This window comes from Trachurus japonicus, chromosome 22, assembly GCF_045865225.1.
Source record: "Trachurus japonicus isolate A0001 chromosome 22, Traja_1.0".
Classification (NCBI taxonomy): domain Eukaryota; kingdom Metazoa; phylum Chordata; class Actinopteri; order Carangiformes; family Carangidae; genus Trachurus; species Trachurus japonicus.
The window spans coordinates 12,727,996-12,752,238 of record NC_140928.1 but is presented as its reverse complement, the minus strand read 5'-3'; the positions used below and the strand labels follow the sequence as shown (position 1 = coordinate 12,752,238).

At 42.6% G+C, this 24,243-nt stretch overlaps 1 protein-coding gene across 1 annotated transcript in view; it reads left to right on the top strand.

Moving 5' to 3' along the window:
* dph6 (diphthamine biosynthesis 6) overlaps window positions 1-24,243 on the top strand; it is a 57,166-nt gene that overhangs the window by 14,307 nt on the left and 18,616 nt on the right. The window contains exons 4-12 of the mRNA XM_085766700.1: window positions 793-866; window positions 1,844-1,962; window positions 9,142-9,203; window positions 9,963-10,057; window positions 10,176-10,269; window positions 12,235-12,385; window positions 12,832-12,957; window positions 14,283-14,412; window positions 14,501-14,675. Coding sequence (XP_085622826.1) covers window positions 793-866; window positions 1,844-1,962; window positions 9,142-9,203; window positions 9,963-10,057; window positions 10,176-10,269; window positions 12,235-12,385; window positions 12,832-12,957; window positions 14,283-14,412; window positions 14,501-14,675 — 1,026 coding nt within the window. The remainder of the gene's footprint in view (window positions 1-792; window positions 867-1,843; window positions 1,963-9,141; window positions 9,204-9,962; window positions 10,058-10,175; window positions 10,270-12,234; window positions 12,386-12,831; window positions 12,958-14,282; window positions 14,413-14,500; window positions 14,676-24,243) is intronic.

Sequence of the window (24,243 nt, the reverse complement as noted above, 5' to 3'; positions counted from 1 at the left end):
TGAGCACGCCACGCAGCGCTCGCTTGCACAGGCTCGCGTGTGTTTGTTTGTGTGTGTCACTCCGGATCAAGCCTGTTTTTCATGAGAGAGAGATTGAGCGCTTCTCAAGGCTGTGTCAGTATATCTCTCCAGTGCATAGTTGTCTGGCTGTTTCTGAAATATGAATATGATATGAAAAGCAATTAGATTAGCCCTCAGCTATATTAAAGATACACGCCACTCACAGACACAATGTTCCACTGATACTTCAAAGTTGTCACTGCGGTTCCGTCTCGCCAGCCGGGTGTGTGGAGAGAGGATGGAAGCCGCGGCCAGACACGCTCATCTCTCACTCGCACCAGACTCGCCGATAGATAACGTCCAGGAACTGCCTTTAGTGGTGCCGCCGGGGGCCTGGAGTCGCACACACACACTCGCATAAACACTCGCAGTCACTCACAAAGCCATGTACGCAAACCTCCAGGGGATATGGGCTGGACCATAAAGGCCTTGATACGACCAGAGTGTAAACATCCCCACAGGACTGCGGTTCAGCGAAAGGAAGAAGCCGCCAAGGAATCTGCTTTCTTTGTCTGTTTCAGTTTGTGTGTGTGTGTGTGTGTGTGTATGTTCAACATGTGTTTTTGTGGCTTTGTTCAGATAGCACTTTGGGGTTACCATTGTAGGTTGAGCAAAGGAGTACTCGGGCCTCATGGGACGGTGACATCATGCCGCCGCTACAGTGCACGCTGCTGCTCATGCTGTCAAATGGAAAAGGCCAGAAATCTTTGCCCCTTGTTTTCCTCCCCACAGGAAAAGGAGGGTGTCGAGGCGGTGTCTGTGGGGGCCATTCTCTCCGATTACCAGAGGGTCCGTGTGGAAAACGTGTAAGTCAAACACGCACGTGCGTCCATGATCGAGAACACACTTTCTATCTTAAGCGCGCACACACGCACACACGTACCCGCTGCATGTAGGCCACGCTGACACACTCTCCGCTGAAGGAAAAGAGTACATCCTCTTCAGTCACTGTGTGTTCCAAACTTGGACTGAGTTTTGTTTAAACGCATAACACACACACATATACACACAACTAGTTTTGTTTATGCCATTTTATTTAGACTAGCTTTGATTTTTATGGTGTGGCTCTGTTTTCAAGAAAAGGAATGAAAGCAATAGTTTCATAATTGGTTTGAGTTTGTTAATATAAAAAAACACACTTTTCCATAAAGGGTGAAAAACAGCAGATTTTTTCACAGTTAGATGAGAAGGTTTCCTCGTGACACAGATACACATGTGTCTTTCTTGTACTTGTGTTTTTTCTCCTTTCTCTTGTTTTTTTCAGCTCTTCATTCCCTTTTTCTCTCTTGTTCTAAAGTCACACACACCGGGCACATAGCTGGGCACAAAAAGCTCCCCTCTTAACAAATCCTGCTGTCAGTCAGCTTTTGTTTCTCCTCGTACATCGTCCATGCATAGACCTAAACATCTCAGACATATCTTGAGTAGTAGACATTTGTGTACAGACATTTTGGCTCCAGTTACCTGCTGTGGATGTGTGTGTTTCATGTGAGTTTAGACGACCGACAAGCCCCAGCTTAAGAGGTTTTTTTTGTTTTTTTTTGTGTGTGTGTGTGTGTTTGTCTCCTCCTTGAATAAAGCCACTGGCAGTGGTGGCAGGTGGGAACATGTGCTGTGGGCCTATCAGGGTGGCAGCCTTCCTGCAAATGCCCAACCTTGTTGCCTTTGAAGTTCTGGTAGAGCTGGCAAATATTCAATATTAACCGCTTTGCATCTTCTTCTGTTTGTGCAACGTACTACTCCTTTTTTTTTCTTTTTTCTTCCCCTTTCACTTGTTCCTCAGATGTCTGCGGCTAGGTTTGCAGCCCCTGGCCTACCTGTGGTGCCGAGACCAAGAGTCCCTGCTCTCAGAGATGATATCATCTGACCTCCATGCTATCCTCATCAAAGTAGCCGCCTTCGGTGAGTTTGGGTGTCACTCTTTTGTGTCTCAGGCAGCTGGTGAGCAGTCTGATGTCCCCCCTCCCCTCCGGTCGCCCTCCTTACTCTCTTTTCACCCTCTCCTGATGGTGCCGTGCTGGTTAAGTAGTGTTCGACACGTGGATTGAAGGGACAGAATTTGGATAAGTGTGGGATAGGAGGAGGTGAGACGGAGGTGGAACCGGAGCGAAAAAGAGAGACAAGCAGAGTAATGCCCTAATCATTAATCTGTGGCTTAGCAGCGGTGTTGAGACTTGTGCCAGCGGCGAAGGCATTGAAGTAGAGAACAATATGAAAAGATAAGAAGCACAGAGGGAGGAGGAGTGAAGGAAAGTGCGCGGTGGTATTGGGTAGGTGGGAGGAGGGAGGAGGAGGGAGGGTTGGCAGTTGAGAAATAATCACAGGTGATTACCCTGCACATTAATGCAAGCTGTCAATAAGCGACACATGTCGTCATTGTGTGTGAGAAACACTGCTTTCTCAGCTTATGCATAACTCGGAATACATGGTCCGTGAAGCAAAGATTCAAATCTGGTATCTCTCATTTACGTTTTTCTACCGCTTCAGCATTGAAGGAAGAGGTTAATGTGGTGTCACCTACTCTCTGCCTGTCTGTTTTGGAGCCCGAGGACAGGGAGATCAGATTACTGAATACAGGAGAGAGTAAAAGGGAAAAAAAACTTTTCTTTTTCTTTTCTCCGGTACACGATGTTAAGATCCCTACCTGTATCTACTTGACAGTGCAGCCGGATCTCCTTTGACGGTGCCAGTGAAAAATGATAATTATGGCTACAAATGGTTCTTTTTGCTCTCAAACTACTCACGCCGATAGATCATCATGTAGACATTGTTTACGTGCTGTTTAAGTGCTTGTTGTCACCTTTGGTAGCAATCAGTTGGAAAGGGGTCCACGGCTGACTGATGACCCGCAGAGCCGAGCGCTGAGTTCAGGATATTCTGCATCTCTTTCAACACTGCTCAAATAACCGCTCATGAAATGCATTTGTCAAGTCATTTATCTTTGGCGCTTTATTTGCTGGGCCCATTCGTCTTTTTTAATGGATTCATGATATAGGACTTATGGGTAATAAACAACATAACTTGTCACATGCCCGTCAGAGCAGAGATGATGTCAGAATTCATGTTCCCCAATTTTTTTTTTGTCTTCTGTGGTATTATAATTATTGTTTACCTGCCAAAATTAATTTTTCATTTCCACTTGTAACCAGATAACATCTGAGCCTTGATATTTATTGATCAATTATAATGTCAAGTTACCTTTATGGGATATTGTACTTCAAGAGAAAATGCCGCACCTTAAAAGATCTCAGTCACCCTGTAGCCCAGATACCGCTGCCAAGCTTTCTACTCTTAACACAACCTCGGCTAAAAGCAAATTCTCAGCATTTTTTGGAAGATTATAATTAGAAAGGAAAATCACCCCGGGTGTCTTGGAGTGTGTATCTTGGCCTCCCTTCTGTACGTGTTTGTGTGAGAATGTGTGTGCATGTGTGTTTTGGCTACAGGTAAAAAGAAAAGATCTTATCAGCCCTGACTCCTCACCTGTCCCAAGGCAGTGGTAATTAGAAAGGAGAGAATTGAATAGGGGTGCAAGCGCCCAAGGCATTTTAGGCAGCGCACATATAATTGCAGCTTTGGTGGAAGCAGTTCTGAGCAGTGAGGTGTGCTGTTTGGAGGAGATTGGGTGACAGCAGGGCGTACCTGGTGGCCTTTGGTGTTTGTGTGTCTATGTGTGAGAGCATAAGAAAGAGATTTAGGGGGGATTTACTGCTGCAGACCTCATGAGGAGGGAAAAAAACAACTTACACAGGGCAAAGGTTAAGTCTGCATCTGAACTGACAGTCAAAACAGCTTATGATATTCAGTGGTGGTATAAAATGGGTTTCGGTGGGCTGCGAATAGAAAGAAGTCATTCAAGATTAATATTCCTTCATTAGGTGCTCAGAAAGACAGGTGGAAATTAGCGGTGAATGGATAAAGAGAAAAAAAATACTCGGTCTCTTTCTTAAGAGAGGATATACTCCTTGATGACAAATCCCTGTAGTGAAAAGACAGCTGTCCAAATGCAGGATGATCCTCTAAGTGAATTCCCTGGAAGTGTTCATTTGCGTACTGATGGCAGACTAAAACCACAAAAGAGAAAAAGAAGATTTTAGTCTTTGAAGATGCCAAATTGCATATAGTGAAGTAAGTTCAACTATCTAAGTCTAAGCCCCATGAATGTCAGAAAAAGCTTCTAATTAGCAAAAACACATTTCTCTGAAAGGGGAGATGCATATTTTTGTTGGGGAACTGTCTCCTTATATTGCAGTATCTCTCGAACTAACCACACTAATTGGCAATTCCGCAAGCTAGAATTAATATTCATGTAATTAGTTAATTGATTGATTAGGGCAGGTGAGGATGGGGGCACAGGTTCAGCAGTTAATTGGTCCTCAGCTCCAGAGATAATTGGCATGTTTCGAAATCAAGGCTCTGTCTGCCGGAAAACCTTTCATCACCACATGATCTTTCACCCTTCAGCCTCTGTTCTGAGAGAAGGGGAATTTGTGTCACAAATTTGCTTTCACTGATCACCTCGCCCACTTAAGGACATCATATATAATTTAATATATACTTACAGGACAATTAACGTTTAAGACTCTATAGAATTTTTACTGACCATCCATTTTAGAGTGGGAGGCAGCGAATGGAGAAAGTAAGTAGAATCTTTTCTTTCTGTAATCTTAAGAAACGTCATATACGATTTCTTTTTTTTTTTTCAATTAAAAACCATATACTGTATTTAGGAGTGTTGGAGCTACAATGCACAGTGAAGGAGCTTTTATAAAAAACAATACAAGATGACATGTTTATAAGATCCGATGATGAGGATTAGAATTCAGACTCATTTAGACACTGTATTAGCTGTCCCTTCAAAAAGCAATTTGTTGCCAGAAATAAGTGTGCTGTCTTTGTAACCCAGGCCAAATTAACTTCTAGTCAATTAATCAGCTGATATTATCTATTGCTGACATTTTCCACATCAAAAGCATTAAGGTACAACTTTTAAGGCATGCCAAAAACATAAAACAAAAAAAAAATCTGATTAATTTTCTGTCAGTCCAATAACAGATTTATGTAATGACTCTAATTTCCCTGAATGCATCAATTGTGTCCTTGTCTTAAAAAAAAGAAAAAATCCTGATTTTACCTGTTTTATTACTCATAGTATCTGACAAGGTCTTTGCTTGAGCGTCCTCCACTTTTAACTATTTTTACTAATTTTTGTGAGATGAAATGTGGGGACAGAGAGATGTCATGCAACAAGTTGTCAGAACTTTAAACTCTTCAATGCGCCCACATCTTGCTTTTTAATGGACATTTATTTGCTGTCCAATTATGAGAAACTGTACACAACATAATATCTCATGAAGTTTCCAGACATTTAACTATTTGAGTCCATCAATCTGTTTTGGATCAATGAAGGAGTTTATATTTAGCTGAAATAGCCCTCAATAGTTACAGTATGATAGTCAGCTATATTAATAATAAAAAAATAACACTGACCACACATTGGACCTTTTTGTAAACTGCTCATAACCAATTTATTTTTGATAAATAAATGTTAATGTTTTCCAGTTCAGTCTGGTTTCTAGTATCCTCAGTTTCTCCCGTTTGATTTGTTGGACTGAAAAGATTTCATCTTGATGTGATTGCTGCACAATTCATGCGGCCTATTATTCTGTTCACAGACCCTGAGTTTCAGATAAGAGCCTGACAAATTTCACATATAACCTTAATCTTATCATCCTTTGTACGGTGCCGCCCCCTTCCCCTTCTTTCTTCCTTTCCGTTCTGTGTGTCTCTCTCTCTCTTCCTTTCTCTCTCTTGTGAAGATTAGGTGATAGTGAACAGCCATTGTTTTGGCGGGGGTCTTTGAGAGCGTTGTTTAAAGGCTGATGATGCAGCTCACCTACCAGGGAGGAGATGCTTATTTCATCCATTTAAAGGCTAAAATGTTACACATCATGAATCCAATTTTCTCTGCCTTTTCTCTCTGAAGGCAGGGATTAAAGCCGAGCTGTCAGCTGGCACGCCAGATCTTAAGACAACCCGCGGATGTCTGCGATACTGCGCTCAGCTCAGCTCAGACAGTATCTACAATCTCCTGGCTTTTAATTTAGCATTAGACTCACTAAGCAAAATCACAAGCAGTTTCCATTAAATAGGTAACTCACTGCTGTGGGTGTACATTAATCAACCTCCTCAAAGTGGGAAAAGGCCAATCATGATCGTTAAAAAGAATTAAGTGCAAAAGTGAGGTCTGGAAATAATTGCCATTGACTTCTTCAAGGGTAGAAGTGAGAGTGGTATTTTCAGTTCAGAGGGAGAATATGTTTTATTTTTATTTTTAATCTGCCTAAATTTGCCTTTTGGTCCAAGAATTTAATTCAAAAAGTGAATTTTAAGCTTTTCCAGAATCCACTTGTTTTTTGGGAGCTCTCCGCTTTATGTTGAACTTACATTGTGTCTTATAAAGCTGTGCGTTATATTCATCTCAGGATTTTGCCGTTTGTCATATGCAAGTATGATAACTAACTTGATTGTCTAAACGATGCTTAGCTTCCTGGTAAACTTTTTATTCCTCTCTAATTTCAGCCCCTTTATTGTCGACAAGGTTTTGTAAAAAATGCTCTCCCTCATTACAGGACTCCCTGGTTTTAAAGTTCAGTGAATTTAATTGGAGTTTTATGGGATAATACGAGGTAAAAAGCCCTTTTAAAGGAGAGCCATTCCTCTCAGTCTCTCTTAGGGAAGCTCCTCTCCCTCCAAAGAGTGGTGTTGCTGTCTCTGGCGGCAGACTAATGGCAGCTTCTAGTGGGCTTATTTGGGTTTAATGTGGCATAATGAGGTTAGGTAATTGGGTTTAGGTCAAGTTGTAAAACAGGTTCAGAGGAGACAGAGATGTGAAGATCATGTAAATGAGTGGTGTTATATCGCCGAACGCTCACACCGGTGGCTACTCAAAGACTTCTCAAAGCATGTCTCGTACAAATGCAGGATCATTCCACATATCCTCATTTCCAAATGGTTCCAGTAACCTTAAGTCAGTCAGGAACATCAATTAAGAAAACACTCATACAAGTGCTAAGTGGTCTTGGGAGAAATGCCTCCACATTAATGCCATCTTCGTATCATTTTATCACTCACTCCTGTCCTCCTCCATTTCCATCGTCCTCTTCCCTCCTTGTAAATATCAAATCATGTATCATATATTATTTAAGAGAAGGGAAGTTAATGAACATATTAAAAAACGTGGCATCCCCTCAGCAATTTGGAGCCAATTATTAAAATTTGTTAAAAGGCATGACTAATTAAAGAGGATATTTAAATGGGATTGAATTTTAATGCTTTTTTTCCTTCCCTCCTTATTACCTTTGTGGCAGGGTTAAGATGAGAGGATGTTGAGATTGGATATTCTCACACTAATTAAGACCACAGATCCCCTGGGAAGAGAATAAGGGTCTGCTCATTCTCTTCCTCCACACCCCCCGCCCCCCCGCCCCCCGCCTCCACTGTGGCCCTCCGTCTCTCCCCCTGCAGTGCTGGACCACTGGGGCCCGGAGGAGAGACACAGCTGGGATTAAGATGAACTCAGGATGGGATGCGACGTCCTTCCTTCACGTCTCCTCTCCCCTTCCCTCTCGTCTCCCATCCATAGCTCCCCATGGGGCCCACGGATGACACATTAACCTTTGAGGCTGTCAGGCCATGAGAAAAGAGAGATTCTCACATTACGATTAACTTTGTTCCCTTAATTAAACACATGAACGTGCTGATGAACAGGACCGTGTGATGCCTTGGAACAGAGAAGCTATATTAGATTTTCTGAGAAATTATTAGGGACAATTCAGTTAAATTTTTTTCATTGCGATGGCATTACTGTCACAACTGCACATCACTCCACATAGGTCATCAGTAACTTGTTAGTGATTATGTCAATCAAGTGCAAGGCAGCCACAGAAAAAGGAAATGGAAAATGGAAAATAATAAGGCAGTCCACTGCAAGTGACCATTAAGACATGCTTCCTATTTTTTCAGTAACACTTAGGCCTTTTACAAGAAGTAAGGAGGCAGGACTTCTAACTAATATGGATTGGAATTTCCTAAAAATGTGACATTTTACAGTCATGTCCTGTTATGTCATTATTGTTCAATTCTCTGCAGAAAGCACCTGGCACTCTGGGCTTTTGTTTGCTTTTTTTCTCTCGTTGGAAGTTGGAACAGAGAAGAATGTACTGTAGGAAAACGTAGGCTGCACTTTCTTTGTGAAGGGACTTGTTTACAGGGTGACATGGAGTTCAGCGCGGTGCCATCAGGAACAGGCGCCTGGCAGACAAAATCAGGATTTAGTGTCACAAAGGAGTAAAACGCTCCAATGCCCAAAGAGCTGAAGAACGTGTTCACAGTTTAACCACACCGTTTTATTCCTGCTAATATGTACATAATCCTAAATAAGGCTGATCACAGGTTTAATCTCTCATCGCAGCCATGGTCGAGATCAGCATATCTTCTTAAAAGGGCAGGCTGTTGGTTGGTTACTTTACTTTTTCTGGGGGGTGGTAAAGGGCCAGTGCGGTTGTATTTTAGGAGTGTGCCACAACTGGGTGTTCATACAAAGCTCCTCTCCGCCGTTCTCTTCCCCTCCTTCTTTTCTCTCCCATGCCTGTGAGTCACTGCCATGCACCATTTCAGGGGAAGGGGAGGGAAAAGGCAAATAAACAAGATCTCTTTCCAGAGTTTATGTTCTCAAAGGGAACTAGATGAGGGGGCAGCGAGCGTGGGGGTGTGGGGGGTCTGCGGCCAGCAATTGAAAACTGTTGCCCTTACCCGGAGAGATCTGTGTACACTACTTGCAAAGTCAAACAAATAGATCCAGGGTGCAGGTTTACGTGTGTGTTTGTGCGACTGCCCGTAAACCTCCCTGCCTGTCATCTTCAATCACTGTTCTCTGTTGCTGATCAGACCTCTCTCTCTCTCTCCCTCTCTCTCTCTTTCTCTCTCTCTCTCTTTCTTTCTTTCCACACGTGTGTCTGTGTGAAATGGTGTTTGTGCGTGTATTTCTGTCTTTGTGCATATTTCCCATGTGGATGCCAGGCCTGGATCCAGAGAAACATTTGGGAAAACCTCTGGCTGACATGGAGCCCTATCTGAAACAGGTCACACACTGCCATGCCAAACTCTTCACCGCTATGTGTGCATCACTTGCATAGGTTATCTGATGTATATGTTCAAAGTATTACGACAGTTTAAGTGATATCCATATAACACAGCTTACATTTTCTTGAAGGATACAGATAGGTGACAAAATAAAGGAAAAACATGGCAAAGACCCCATCTATAGGGCACGAGAGGTCACTTAATAGTTTGATGAGGTTATGTGACTGATTATACTATAGCCCTCACAATCACTAGATCTCAGGCCAATTGAACAGCAAAGGCACTGAAGTGTTTAGACATAGCTCTTCACCGCCATCGTCAAAACACCAAATGAGGAAATATCTTTGGAGGACGGATGTTCCATCACTTGTAGAATCAATGCCAGTAAGCATTTAAGCTGTTCAGGAAGCTTGTGGTGGACCAACACCTTACTAAGACACCTGATCTTAGTTTTTCCTTCAATTTGTCACCCGTCGGTATTTTCTTTCACTTGTAGTTTCAGAATAACCATACTCTCTGTGCACTACTTTCAGTGATTTATTGTAAGAACAATAAATACTGGTCACATCAGTCACATTCTTGTACATTTACTTGTTTTACCACAGTGTTGGAACTGCTTTGAGTATTTTTCTCTGAAACTGGTTGGATAAGTTTTAAACTGAACATTGAGACTAGTAACATAAAACTACATAAAATGACTTTTATTGTATTTAAATGAAATGCAAGTATAAATAAGTTTTTTTGTTTCCACTGACTAGCTCTCCCAGAAATATGGAGTCCATATTTGTGGAGAAGGAGGTGAATATGAAACCTTCACCCTTGACTGTCCTCTCTTCAAGAAGAAGATTGTTATGTGAGTAAAGCAATAAAAAGTTTGTCTTAATATCACTTTTTCAGGGCATGTGACTGCTTCAACTTGGGCAAGTTGTTGTTTGCAAAGAGTGTTTTAAAGTTTTAGTGTGTCTGTGCAGCGATGCAGCAGAGACAGTGATCCACTCAGCAGATGCCTTCGCTCCAGTCGGCTACTTGCGCTTCACCAAGATGCACACGGAGAACAAAGGCAGCGTGAGTCAAAACTTCTGAAAGAATTCGCGAGTGCAACTTGTTTCCCAAATAAGATCAATGCCGTTCGATGCTGGATCAATAATTTTTACAACAAAAGTTGGAGTTGCTGTGGGGTTGATTACTCTAAAACCACTCTGAGGGCAAAACAAATACAAGAACAAAACCCTTTGGTGTCTGACAACTTTGTCGAGGAGAAGAGAAACACAGCACTGTAGGGCAGGGTTCAGATCAACCTCCAGAGGGCCAATCTCTCTCCCGCACTCTCTCGCTCTCGGTCTCTCCCTTCATCCCTCGCACTCTCTCCTCTAGCCCCACATGGCCTACTTTGACGTCTGCAATATTCACTGCAGCCTGAAACTAGGCCCAGCTTAATAAACATGTCTGCTCACATTAAGGCGCTTTGCATTCAGGTAGCTGGCTTAGCGGACACAGGCGGGGGCTGCAGAGAGGCAGTAGGAAATGGCTTTTGGTATATTAGAAGGAGCCGAATGAGGCCTCGCAGTCTGGAGGGGTGACACTTCCAAACGTTTGACTTTCTTTGCAAGAGCAGAAAACTTGAGAGCACGGTTAAAATGTTTGTAAAGAGCAAATCCTGTGATGGATCGACATTGACCTCATTTATGTGTACTTTTAATTACTCCTGTTCAAATTGTCGGGTTTAATAAGACACCTACCGGCTGATGGGTGTTTCTGGCGACAGGAAGTGCTGCTCGTACGCCGTTGTTTTTGTTGCAGCGAGTTAAGAGTATCAGGGTTACACTGAGGGATGGCGCTCGCCTGTAGATCAACATGTCTCCAGGGTAATAGCATGTGATTTGCACGTGTGTTTCACTGCACATCACACCGTAATGTGTTTTGTATTTGTATATGTGCAGGAGCGTGTGTGTTGCTGTTTGCAGCCTTGTTTGCGTCTATGTGTGTGTGTGTGTATGTGTATGTGTCTGCGTGTTGGGTGGGGGCTGGGACTGTTATGGACAAAAAACATACCCCCATCCCACAACCTCCGTGACCCTGCAGCCTCACTCCCTACAGCTATATATTTTTTCACTCCCCACGCTGCTGCTCCCACCCCCCATCGCACAAACACACACACACGCGCTCCCACAGCCCCCCCCTAGGTTTCTGGGGGAAGAGCAGGGAGATCCAGGGTCTGTGAGGGGTGGGGAAGGCAGTGGAGGAGAGGAGAGGAGAGGAGAGGAGAGGGGAGGGAGGGGGGCAGGCAACCACGGGAGAACCTGCCCTGGTTCAGCCTTCTGAAGCTCTTCTCGTCAGGGTGACAGATCCGCGGTGACACCAGCACTAGAGGAAACTGCACCGGGCTCAGGGGGTGGGGATGGACCACCATCATTTGCCCTCCGTTAATGCTAGTCAAGCTATTTTTCATGCTGGCCAGGAGAGAGGGGCTGAAGTATAATTAATTTGATTATCATATGGCCTAATGCAGTTGACAGCAGATGAGGGGGGTGAATGAGTCTTGGGCGGGTTGAGGGGGGGCGTTGAGGAAATATGAAATATGTATTTAAACGCGTGACGCCCCAGCAGGATTTGGCAGGTAATATGTATGCCTTAGAGAATGGTAATGATTTGTTATTTAAAGAAGTACCAGAGTGTGGCATAAGTAAAAACAAGAAAAAAAAAAAACCCTGGTGAAATCCAAAACGTGTCTCACCCATCCAGTTGTGAGTTTTGAATGACAGCCAGCGTGATTGAATCTGCGGTATCAGAAAACACCGCTCCCTGTTCGCCCGAGCCACGAATATGTTAGCATGTTGTTTTCATATTCATTCACCTTGAAGTTATGTGTGTCTGGGCCGTTGTCATGAAAGACAGACAAACACAGCCCGCTTGGTGGGGTATTTGAAAAGGTTGGCTAATTATACAGCGTTTTGTCTGTCTCTGCAAAAGGCTCTGTGCTCTTTTGGTGGGCGTTTGGCCTGATGTATTCCCTGTGGTGCTTTATTGCAGGATGTGGTGGCGAGAGCTTTGCCCCATGGTAGTTGTCCTTGCCAGAGCGCCATTGACAAGATGACTGAGGAGGTGGAATATGCTGATCAAGCTGAAGACAACCAGCAAGAATTTACATCAAATTGTGACCTTAGTTGTCAGCAGGGCCACGGTGAGATTCATTTATTGTGAGACATGCATGCGCGAGTGTGTGCTTTGTGTATGTGTGCGTATATGAGCATGCATGTATGGGTGTGTCAGATGATATCTGTGTGGCGAGCGCTCGCTGAATCTGTGTCACACGGCCAAGCATCATGATATTGGTACTTTTTGAGTGATTGTTTGACAAGAGCTGTCATTCCAGAAGTGTGTTTGTGACAGTCTCTGAAAGCCTTTCTCCTTCAACATAAACCACCTATGTATGAGTTACCTCTCATATAGTCCTGTCCTGATTATGAATAAAGAGAAATTTGATACGACATCCTTATTTTGTATTGTCATGATCAAGCATCATAAATATTGGTTTAACTATTTGTGGCACTGATTGCATAAAGCACTTGTCCAATTCTGAAACCGTGAATCTTCTTCCTCATCAATCAATCGCATCTCTTCCTGCAGATCTTTCTCCATCCTGCTCGACCAGAAGCCGTAGAGGCTATCAGTGGATCTCTGGCATCAACGGCCTTCAGAGCCAAGACCCTGGGATCCAGGGCCAGACATCAGCAGCTTTCACACAGCTCCAAAGTAAGGGAAAGTGTGAGAAAAGAGGAATAAAGTACTGGAGATTGGACACTTAATGAAGAACACGGTGTACAACAACTGTGGACATGCTTTTTAAAATGCAAGAGTCTACTAGAAAATTCTTTTTTTTGGGCCTCTTTGAAATCACTGAAGCGAAAGGCACACATAACGACACACACAAATAAACTAACCTCTAATATGCCATGTTTTCTCAGATCAAATAAGAATTACATCTTTGATATGATCAAGGCGAGATGATATAGAATTCCTTTGTCCAGGGGTGATTTAAGCAGCTGACTAAAACAGATTCTGCAGGGCATTACTGTACTTCAGACCTTAAAACAAAACAAAAAACAATGAGGGGAATCATATGGGGAAAACATCTTTGTCCCTTGAGTGTCTTTCTTTCTCCTTGCTGTGTTGGCTAAACACACATGAGGAGGTGTGGTAGAGCTTGAAAAGTCGTTCCTTATTCAAAAGTGCTTGTCAACCCAGCAGACAAAACCCTGTGTGTCAGAGGCTCCATCCATCATAAGAATGCGATAGTGAGTTGGCCACCAAACAAGGACGAGCATTTTAAATTAACCCAAACCAGGCTTCTTTTTAAACACACACACACAGTGAAGTCATGTTGGGTGGGTTAGCGTGTTTGCCCTGCAGAAGTTTAAACGTGCACACTTTTACAGTGCATCTCAGTCTTCTTTTTTCCTCTTTCTCCTTTTTGATGGAGAAAGAGGAGCGAAAGATGAAAAGCATATTTAATGTTTATCGTGGTGCTCGGCTGAACAGCCTTCACAGTGCAGAGACAATATTAAACAAGTTAATATTTAATGAACAACCTCTTTGTATGAGGGCGAAGTAGTCTGAGACGCTGGTGTTGGCAAAGGAAAAACAAACTTGAAGCTCTTTCAAATGATTGTGGGGAGAACGGCTTCGCTTTGAGCCGTTGCGCCTGCGTTTGCATCCAAAGCCTGCGATGTGCACACGTGCTGCGTTAGACTGCGCTTTATAAGAGGGGACAAACACCATTACCACTTTAAAGCAGTCTCAGTGGACTTCAGTGTCAGAAAAAAAAAACTTTCATTTGCTATCCACCTCACAACTACAGTGGTGACGGTGTACAAATCTCTGTATTAACTGGTTGGCTTTTTTTTTTTTTTGCAATATGTAAATATATACACAATATTGTGTAAATATGCTAAAATTTGATTTTATCTGTGGTATACTGCATTTTCTTTTTGTGAGTGTTCACTAAAGAGAGGTATAGTATATCAGTGAAGTATTGATAATATGACTGTATTCATTTATAATGTGCTGCCTGTTTCCAGATGCGTTGGACAGCAGAGGATGGAAGCTTAAGGACATTATCCTGGTTCACCTGTATGTGAGCAGCATGGATGACTTTGGTCCACTCAACACAGTTTATAAGAAGCACTTTGGCATAAACCCTCCATCCAGGTAAAGCAAACACACATACAGACATTTATTTGTCTGTTTATGTTATTTGTCATGGAAAAGTTGACAAACCTTTTTTTTTTTTTTTTAGGGTGTGTGTCCAGGCTCCTTTGCCTGCTGGTCAGCTGATGTTGATGGACTGTCTGCTCCATGATTGGACTGAGGCCCCGGAGGAAGGCTGCTTCCACCAGAGGGAGGCCCTGCACGTCCAGAGCCTGTCCCACTGGGCCCCAGCCAACATCGGTCCCTACAGCCAGGCCCTCAGGGTAAGACTCTAAAAGTCCACAACAGGGAGAGGTGCTGACGGGTTGAAACTGATGGCAGCAAGAAGGGAAAGAAAATGCTTAAATGAGCCTAATTCTGCTATGTAGAGCTGCAACTAACAAGAAATATATCATCAGGTAATCAATTATCTGGTTTTTGGGTCAAACAATTCATGCTTTTGTTTATATAATGTCTAGAAGTACTGACAAAAGCCCATTACAAATTGCTAGAACCAAAAGTGATGCCTGCCTGAAATAGTTTATTTTGTCTGACAAACAGTCAAAGAAATTCAGAGATAGTTAATAGACAATATGAAGTTGAAAATGATTTAAATCTCCACATTTGAGAAGCTGTAACAATTTTCTGTTGACCCACTTATCGATTAATAAGCTATGAGCTCAGCATTGCAGCCATGTTAAGAAATATCCTTTACAGGGAATTCTCATATATGATTTTCCAGTGGTTAATCACTTCCTATTATTATTCTTATATTTGAAACTCACATCCCCGGCTTAGCTTCTTGTTGCAGTGATAATGATACAGCTCTTTCTGAATCCCTTAATCCTTATCTGGAGTGGTCATGCAGAAAAAACAAGGAAATATAATTTTCCTTTATGTTATTTGTTTGTAATAGCAGTTTGGATGGTGAGCAATGGATTAATGAAGGGATACCAAGGATTAATATGAAGAATGATGGGTATGTCTGCTGGTTCTTATGACACTTTGGTCTGCTTACAAAGCAAATGAGCTGTCTCACATTACATGCAGTATGTGCACTTTGCTTTTGCAATGCAGATGCATGTGATTGTTGTTTTTTCATAGTCATAGTTTGTTCTCAGCACAACTTTTATGTGTATATGTAAATATGTATCTCCATTATGCAGCATGTATCCATTTTTACACTTGTTTGTAAAGCCTAGGAATTGAACTTCTTTCATATTGTTTAAAAACCAGAAAGAATGTGCAATTCAAAGGCAGAGCAGAGGAAGTGTGGGCCGTGGTTGCACGGTTGGCTTGGTGTTTTGTTTACCCAGTGTGTATTGTATGGGATTACACTTGTCAAGGTACTGTCAACAAGGATAGTGTCCATCTCCTCCACACTGTCCTTGATCCTGCAGCCAAATCCGTCTATGAGTGAGAACATGTGTGGATTAGCCATTCGTTTTGAGCTTGACGGCATATCTCACCAGTGTGTCACTGAAGCTCAGAGGCTCTGGTGCAGTTTGGATTCCTGAGCTGTAACCTACAGAGTCAGGTTTGCTTTAAGCATGCCAGCAGTGTTTGATTTCCTCAATGGAGTGTCATTGAGACATGAAATTAGAGGCAGCTGTAGGCATGTGCTGTTGCATCTGGAAAACAGTTTAATCTCGCATCCTCCTAATGATCATTCATATCTAAAGCAGTCTGAGAAATCAGTGAGTGGAGTTTGCTCTGCACGGCGCTTCATATGACCCCTGCGTCGTCTCTCAGTGTGTCTGTTCCCCCACCACGCTACAACGGCTTAATTTGATCAAAAATGTATTAACAACTCATCGGTACAGCCCGAGATTTTTACATATTGATACAATTACCCCCGTGCTGTGAGCAAGCATGCAGTGCCACCCCTCCTCTCACTTTGACTCCATCTTAATGACAATTTTCCTTGGTGACTGTTGCCATGTGACACCACGGCGACAGGGCTCTGGCAACAACAGAGAGTGAAAAGCTGCCGTCTGAGACCAAATAACCTGGAGCCCTACACGTTCACTCTCTGTGGAAAAGAATTACTAATTAAAAGCAGGATCCAGCTATACGAGTGAGTTGGAAGGGGGGGGGGGGGTAAACTTGAAATGATTAAAGGATGAATTTGTGTTCTTAATTACGTCCAGATGATGTAATTATTTTTGTGTAGCAGAGGTGTTTTTGTGATGAGTTCTTTGAAGAGGCTGAGTTACGACTTAGCGGAGGAAATAAATAACAAATGATGGTGCCCCTTTGATGACTTATTCTGGTTAATTGTTTACTTTCTTGTTTGAGAAAACCAAGTTCCTCTGTAGTGTGGCTCATGTAATCATAGACGGATCAATAACGGCTTTTGTCGTAAGCAGTGTATTCATTCTGACAAGTGTCCAGCGGTTTGAGACAGAGCACATGGCCACTGACAGAACGTGGCACTCTGGCCCTGCAGGATTTGACCACGGTCGGTCTCTCCACCATGAAGGGTGGTAGTGGTGGAGGTAGAGAGGAATGGCATTAGGGATTGGCATGTGATGGATGCTGGATCTTCAAACTCCATCCATCTATTCATCCGTCTGCCTAGGCTTGTCATGTCTCTCAGCTTCAGCTCTCGGGAATGGCAAGCTGAGTGAATGTCGACTTGGCCTGGCAGACTGACAGATTCAGATCTGTCTTGATTTAAAGAATTAGTTAACCTTTATGATGTCAAAGCAGGAGGCCTCTCAGTGTATTTTATGTTAATGCATAATATGGGGGTAGTTTAGGTAAAAGCCTCAAGCTATAAAAGGAAAAGCAGAGATTTAATTTATGCTCTGTTTTTACATCGTTTCGTATTGTTCCGTATCTGATTGACATGTGTGTAGAGCTTGTGTTCACCATAGTATGTAATACTTGTAGTATAATATTTTTTGTGAGTCTGGTAACATCAAAGTTTTTTGCTACTAATTGTTTTGTTTCACTGTCTTACTTCTCAAAGATCTAATGCAAATTTAGCTTTCATTGTTTTAGACACAATTTGCATAATCTAACTAAGATATAAGAAATGTCACTCTGCTATTGCATCAATCAGTTCTTTAAAAACAAGAGATGACCTCAGACATCCGGTTTCTGATGCAGAATATCAAAACAAATTCTCCCATTACAACAAAAGCCAAGTAATTGTGTGCTTTTAAAAGAGATAAAAGTTATTACAGCATTTCCTGCCTGTTGTCTGTTGCACAAAGCTTTTAAACAATTCTGTTGCATTAGTATAATAGCAGGGGGAAAAGAGCATTGGCCTGTTTCTTCAGCCAGCAATATTCCATTTGTACTAATAACAAACAATTATGCTTCTGAGTTGCCAGATGGAAAAGAATTGACCTTTCATTTACTATAATCTCAAACTGTAGCATTATTTTCCACATCTATCTTAATTAATGCTGCCAGGTCCGTCACGTTCCCTTTAGTGGCAAACACAATAGCCAAACCAGGTTTGAACAGAAGGACGATCAGTTGAACGGTTGTTAAACATCTCCTCTTTCTTGTTAAGGTAAGTGGCTCACCCCTGGGATATTTGCCGGGAAATTATACTCACTGATCAGATTCTACGGGCTGTGTTTTGGGAGCTGACTGCGCTAGCCTCAGGTTGCTGGTGAACACTAACCCCTTGCCTCATTCCCCTAATTGTGAGTGACAGTCAATATTGTGGAAGGCCGTCTCGCACAAGCCCGCGATAGGATTTGCATTGGATTTTGAAAATTGTCAAAGTGGACTGCGAGGCATCAGGAGGGAAGTGGATCTGACGTTGCCCATTAACGTCAAAGGGAGGAGCGTACCGAGGCGGGTGCCAGAATTTGAATAATCTTCTTACAAGAGTCTAAATGTCTAAAAACAATGAGCTGAACTTTGTCTGACCCTCTTGATGAGGAGTTCAGAGGTCAGCCTGAGACATGGTGAGCCTGGGCCACCCATGTAGCGCCAAATAGAGGAAAGTTTCCCTCTGCTCATTTGTAGCCCCTCTTTTGTTTGTTTTATTTCCACCAACAAGATGTCAAAGATGATTTAAAGGCATTTTAGTACCGAGAAGAGGATGAGTTGTGATAAAAACCTCTGAACTAAACTGAAACAGAGGTTGTGGTAACACTTTATGCATAGAATCACCCCTGGAAATATATGTGTTTGAAGATGTAATCCCTCATCTGTATTATAGAATCAGCATACACATGTATTACAGTGTTTTCCATTAGAAATGTAGTGGGAGAACAAATGGCATGTGATGAGTCTGTGAAGATCTCAGGTCCACCAGTGCAGCTGGTGAATAATCAAAGGACTGACAGCTAAATATGAGCAAGTGTGACGGGTGAGAAAGCAAAAAAATAAAAAGAATGAAGTGATGAACAGCTGAAATTAAGCTAAGTGCTTCAGTTTTATGGTTTGTTGTTCTCACCCAGAATGTTTCACTCCTGTAAAAGAGCCAACTTGCACAATTCAGCAGCCCCTCCACCCCACCCCACCCCTCAACACCGCAACATCAAATACCCCCCCCCCATCCTTTTACCTCCTCAAACTTCCTCAGCCTGCATCTAGAGAATATATCTACCTCAATTACCACAGAAGAGTAATTAGCCAAAAAACAGTGTGCGTGTGTGTGTGTGTGCATCTGCGTTCAGGGAGGTATTCATGCAGCACGAACAGATTAATTAGGACATTTAACTTCATTTCTAATACAACAAAATTAATCCCATAAAATATGAGGGATCTCGGAGGAGGTGCCTGTCAGCATCTGACGCCTTTCCCCTGTTTGCCATAATCTATTAAAACCTTGCTTTTATCTCACCTCTCCGCTGTCATACTTTATGGATTTTTTCATAAACACGGCCCATACTTCATAAATGTCTCAATTTTCTAGTCTATTAACATTACTTCAAAAGCGCTTGATAAAAGAGGAGGGCATGCGTGAAATAATGCACCAATAATACGAAACGCTGGAGGCTAGAATAGTAGGGGCGGCTCTCTAGCGTGCACACTCAGACAATGCAAGGGATGTTATCAACTTTAATAAAAGAACAAATGATCACTTCCAACCAAGGAGGAGGGGAGATGAGGCACGGTGGAAGGGGAGGGGCCAGGAGGAGAGCAGTTGTTGAGTAATTGAGTCGGTGAAAAATGAGGTCTTGAAGGCTCAGCAGTTTGAGCAGTCATGAGATTGAAAGCTCCTCAAAACTGCGGTGCTCTTCGGCACGTGTAGTTACTTGCTCCTAGCTGCAGCGGAGGATGTTAACACAGATTTGTTTTTTTTCTTTTCATTTCACCGAAGGCACAAGTAGAATAAGGCTGGATGTTTCCTTTCCTGAATGCCCCGAATTGTGTGCAATGAGTTGAACCTTTTGTCTGGAGAGGAGTCAGAGAGGTTTTGACTGACAGTCAGGCTTCACCTCAGAGCCTTTCTCCTGCGAGCATTGATTCAGTTCCTGTCTCTGAAGATCACCAGAGTCTGTCTCTGTAGACTTTACTCATCCTACCCAAACACTGGGGTCAACTGTCTTCACTTGAACCGGACACACGCGAAACATACTGATCAAACCCAGGAAGCCCTTACCACAGTGGCATGACGGCTGTATGCCCCGAGGCCAGGTCTTACAAAGACACACACACACACACACACACACACACACACACACTCACACACTCACACCTGTGTGCTCTTTGTGGTTGTATTACAAGGTAAACTGGTTCGGTCATTAAAATGAGTCTCAGATGACTCACTGTAACACACTCATGACTGATAGGACAGGTATACGGCATTCAAAGCACAGTCAGTGACATGCAAATAGATAAAGATGTATGCAAACACAAACAAAGCGGGGAATTGAGTGTACTCAATATCTCCTACCTTCAATAGATCTATATCTAAACGTTTGTTGACAGATGTTTGCTTGAGAGCAGGCCTGTATACCCACGACATGTATGCACACTCTTCAGTACAGTCATGTATGCAAACATCCTTCCCCCTCCCGTAGGACAGGCCAAGACATATATTTGGACTGACACATGGTCGTAGCTCCGTCCTGGGACAGAGCTGGAGCTGCTGGTTGGGGTGTGGGCACTTTTGCCTCATGTACTGTATGTGAAAGGCCAAATTAGACCACCTTTTTAATCTGATGAGGGGGCAGTTTTATGGGGAGCAGTGGATGGCAGCGGTGGTAATTATATTCTTTCCAACCCCAACCCACGTGCCCTACTTCCCCCCTTTCTCTCCTGTCATGACTGCACAGAGGCTGACCTGCCATGGCAGTAGTCATTTTCAGGAGTCAGTGCGTTCTTTGTTACATTATCCTGCTCTGCTGCTGCTGCTGCTGCTGCTGCTACTGCAGCACCACGTGGGCACAGGCTGGTATCAGCTTGTACCAGGCGAGGACAGGGGAAGGACTGGATCTGTCAGAGTGCATCGGCTCTCAGGCGGTCACCTACGCCGGCGCTGTGCCTCTGCCCTGGCCCCTGCCACACTCCCACTCATTAATGGGCCCGGCCCTGACAACTGATCCTAATTGCCTTTGAACAGCTCTTCATGTATTATTGGTGCCTGACTGCCTTGGTTCATGTCAACAAGCAATGGGAAGCAGAGACAGGATAGCCACAGCCATCATCCCACTTCCACATTCCCATAAGTGTGCACAAAATATACACACGACGTGCATGCAAAATGATGTGGAGACACGGATGTAGATAGATGTCTGTATCACACACATGTGGACATGCACCACTTAACCATCGTGGGAAGCTCCAAGAGACACACGTCTGGTTTTGGTTCAGAATTAAGAAGAACCTTTAATGGAATATAGATTAATTTAATCAGTCCTCATGTATGAGTGTGAATTTATTTAATAAATGATAGAAACTGCTTTTTAATTTGAGAGAACCACATAATTGTGTGTATGTGTGTGTTTGTGTGTGTGTGTGTGTGTGTGTGTGTGTGTGCTTGTTTGCCTCTCACTTTGTCACTGCTGATAAGTAGTGGAGGGGTGAATGGTTCAGAGACATCAAGAAGGCATCTGAAAAGCGTCATGTAAAGATCCCACCACCGCAGATATCTGCCAAGACACTTGCGCTATTACAATTGCAATCACAAACACTCAGTCAAAACACATCAATTATTTGTAGTCCCATGTGTGAATTATTACCCCATATCCAACTATTTACTTCCCATTTCACCCCGCTATTTGAATTGAAAAAGGGAGAGGTGGGTTAGCTTGGCTTTTTATTTGCAGAATGAAATAACTGAATAGCAAATGCATAGATAAAAAGCATAGCGGCGTGTCCTGTCCACTCCCATCACTGTCTGAGAGAGGAGAGACGTATGACCATCCCATTACTATGGTAACTAGCCACTATATTCAGAGCTGCCCGGGTGTGTTGATTCCCCCTGCAGTGACGAGAGGGCATAGCTGACAGGGTGCCTGCACGCGCTCGCGCACACGCAACACACACACACGGACGCACACAACAACACACGGATAGGGAGGGTCTGGAAGATGCTCCTTGCGAAATGTACGTGTGAGGCAAATACAGACAGAACAATACAGGGGCCTACGCCCACACATGCTTGTGTGGTGACATACAGAAACAAATACAGAACAACATCAGCAAATGCAACATTTTACTCTAACACTGAATCTTTTATCAAAAACAGCATACACACAAATATTAGAAGAATTTAACAGTAAAGATAATCAAACATTAAATAATATGTATTTTTGATATGTGGCTGAGCAGAATAAAATAAAACTGTTTAACATTTTATTAATAGGATATCCAGGTTGCATGTGATATGTTACCAACGGGCACAGGCTTCATAACACTAATTGTCACCAATCCAGATGGAGAGGCTGTTAGTAATGGCTTGTTACAGCAGCAGATTCACCCCCTGACTATGATGTAAAGCACTGTGCTCCACATTGTGTATTTTAGGAAACTGCTATTATAGATGATTTCTATAATTATTATGCTCTCTCATGTCTCTGTGATTCCATAAGTTCCACACAATGACGCAGTTTCACAACAATTACATTACATTATTACATCCACATGCAACAGTGTGCGCTAGAATTGCCTTTTTATCTTCATTTATTAAGGTGATTTTTCTCTCTGGCGCGACCACGGATGCCTCAGAAAAGAGTTAGCGTTTACGTTCCATTTACTTTTGGCCACTCGCTTCATCATAAATTTCCCATGGAGCAATTCTTCTGAGTAGTAACTTTTAACCTGGGTCATTCATTTTTCAAATGCCATTGTCATCAAAGCACACTTCAGCGAGGTAAAAACTGCTGCAGATGAATAATATACAGCCCCCTGTTTTTTTCTGAGGACATATAAGCATGTTCACTTTTAATATATATTTATTATTGATATTATTGATTTATTATGTAAGGGAATGTCAGGCCCCGCGAGTCTAGATAATGTAATGAAGTTGGGATGTTCAGGGTAAGAGTTCATCCAATATAATATACAGTACACAATATTTTCCACATGTCAAAATTTATTGAGTTGAATTTGATGCACTGACAAAAACTGTTAATATTTGCTATATTTTTCAGCAGGGATTCGGTGCATTTGCAGCATATTGTATTTTATCAGTTTGCTATAGTGAGAACATTATTACCCCTGGTGCATATTTTCAAGAAAATAACACTTTTAATAATTCCAGAGTTGATATAAACAAGGATTAGATGGATCATCTTCCTTTTTCAAATGTTTCATTGTTTTTTTTTTTTTTTACTGTTATTCTTTTATTGACACTTTTTACAGGTGAATTGGATTTTCCTGTATTTATTGATAAAAATAAATACAGAACAACGCTGGTTTAGATGTTGCAGTGAAATCCCCGAACAGTTTGTTATACTGTTTTTTATAATTTATTCGTACTGTTTCATCCCTGCTTCTGCATTTCAGTGGTGGGATTTTTATGCAAGCATTTTGACTTGCCAAAAAAGAAAAAAAAAAGAAAAACAAAATCCAAGGAGACCTCGATGCTGTCTAGCCAGCCTGTCCATGGATTGAATGGACTTTGTATGTAGAGGTTTGCTGATGCTCCTGCTGCCCTTTTAATGCAGCCATACTGCCATCTGTTGAGATGAGAGGGAACTACATATCTTTTTGCTCGTCGCTGCATTTTCTGCACTGTCTTGATCGCACTGTCTTTCAGTATTTGTTTGTCTGTTATTATGTGAATACTGAAGTAGATGTTGCAAGCAAATGAACAAGACAGGGAAAGCTGTGTGTGTGTGTGTATTGATGAGTGTGTTTTACTCCAAGTGTTGGATGTGGTTGCAGAGAAATCTTCTCTCTTCTCTCTGAACCAGCAACTTCATATCACTGGGTCAAAGGCTGATTTGTTGTAGACATTCACATCGTCTTTTCCAGGGCAGACGTTTTTACACTGTGGTCCTATCCTTCATATCACACACAGACTTACTCAACTTCACCACAACTGACAGTTACACTGTAATGGTTGTGCCACGGCACTTTATGTTGACATAATTCTTTTATGCCCAGGTTAAGTTAGTGCTTCTATTACCAGCCAGACTGAGAGATGTAGCTTCAAATAAAAGAAAAATATGAAAAGACAGAAGAGATGAGATGGTCACAGCTGGGAAGAGAGAGAGAACGGGGGCTGAGTGTTGCAGTTTCAGCATCATTCAATCAGACAACATGCCCCTCAGCTGAAACAGCGAGACCCTCCCCGATTCTCTCGAATTAGGGAGATTAGCAGGAAAGCGCATAATGCAGGATGATGGAATTTGTCATAATTTGCATTGTCCTGGAAAGATTCGGTTTGATAGAGCGATGCGTGGAGAGGCTTGTCATGTCCCACGGGCA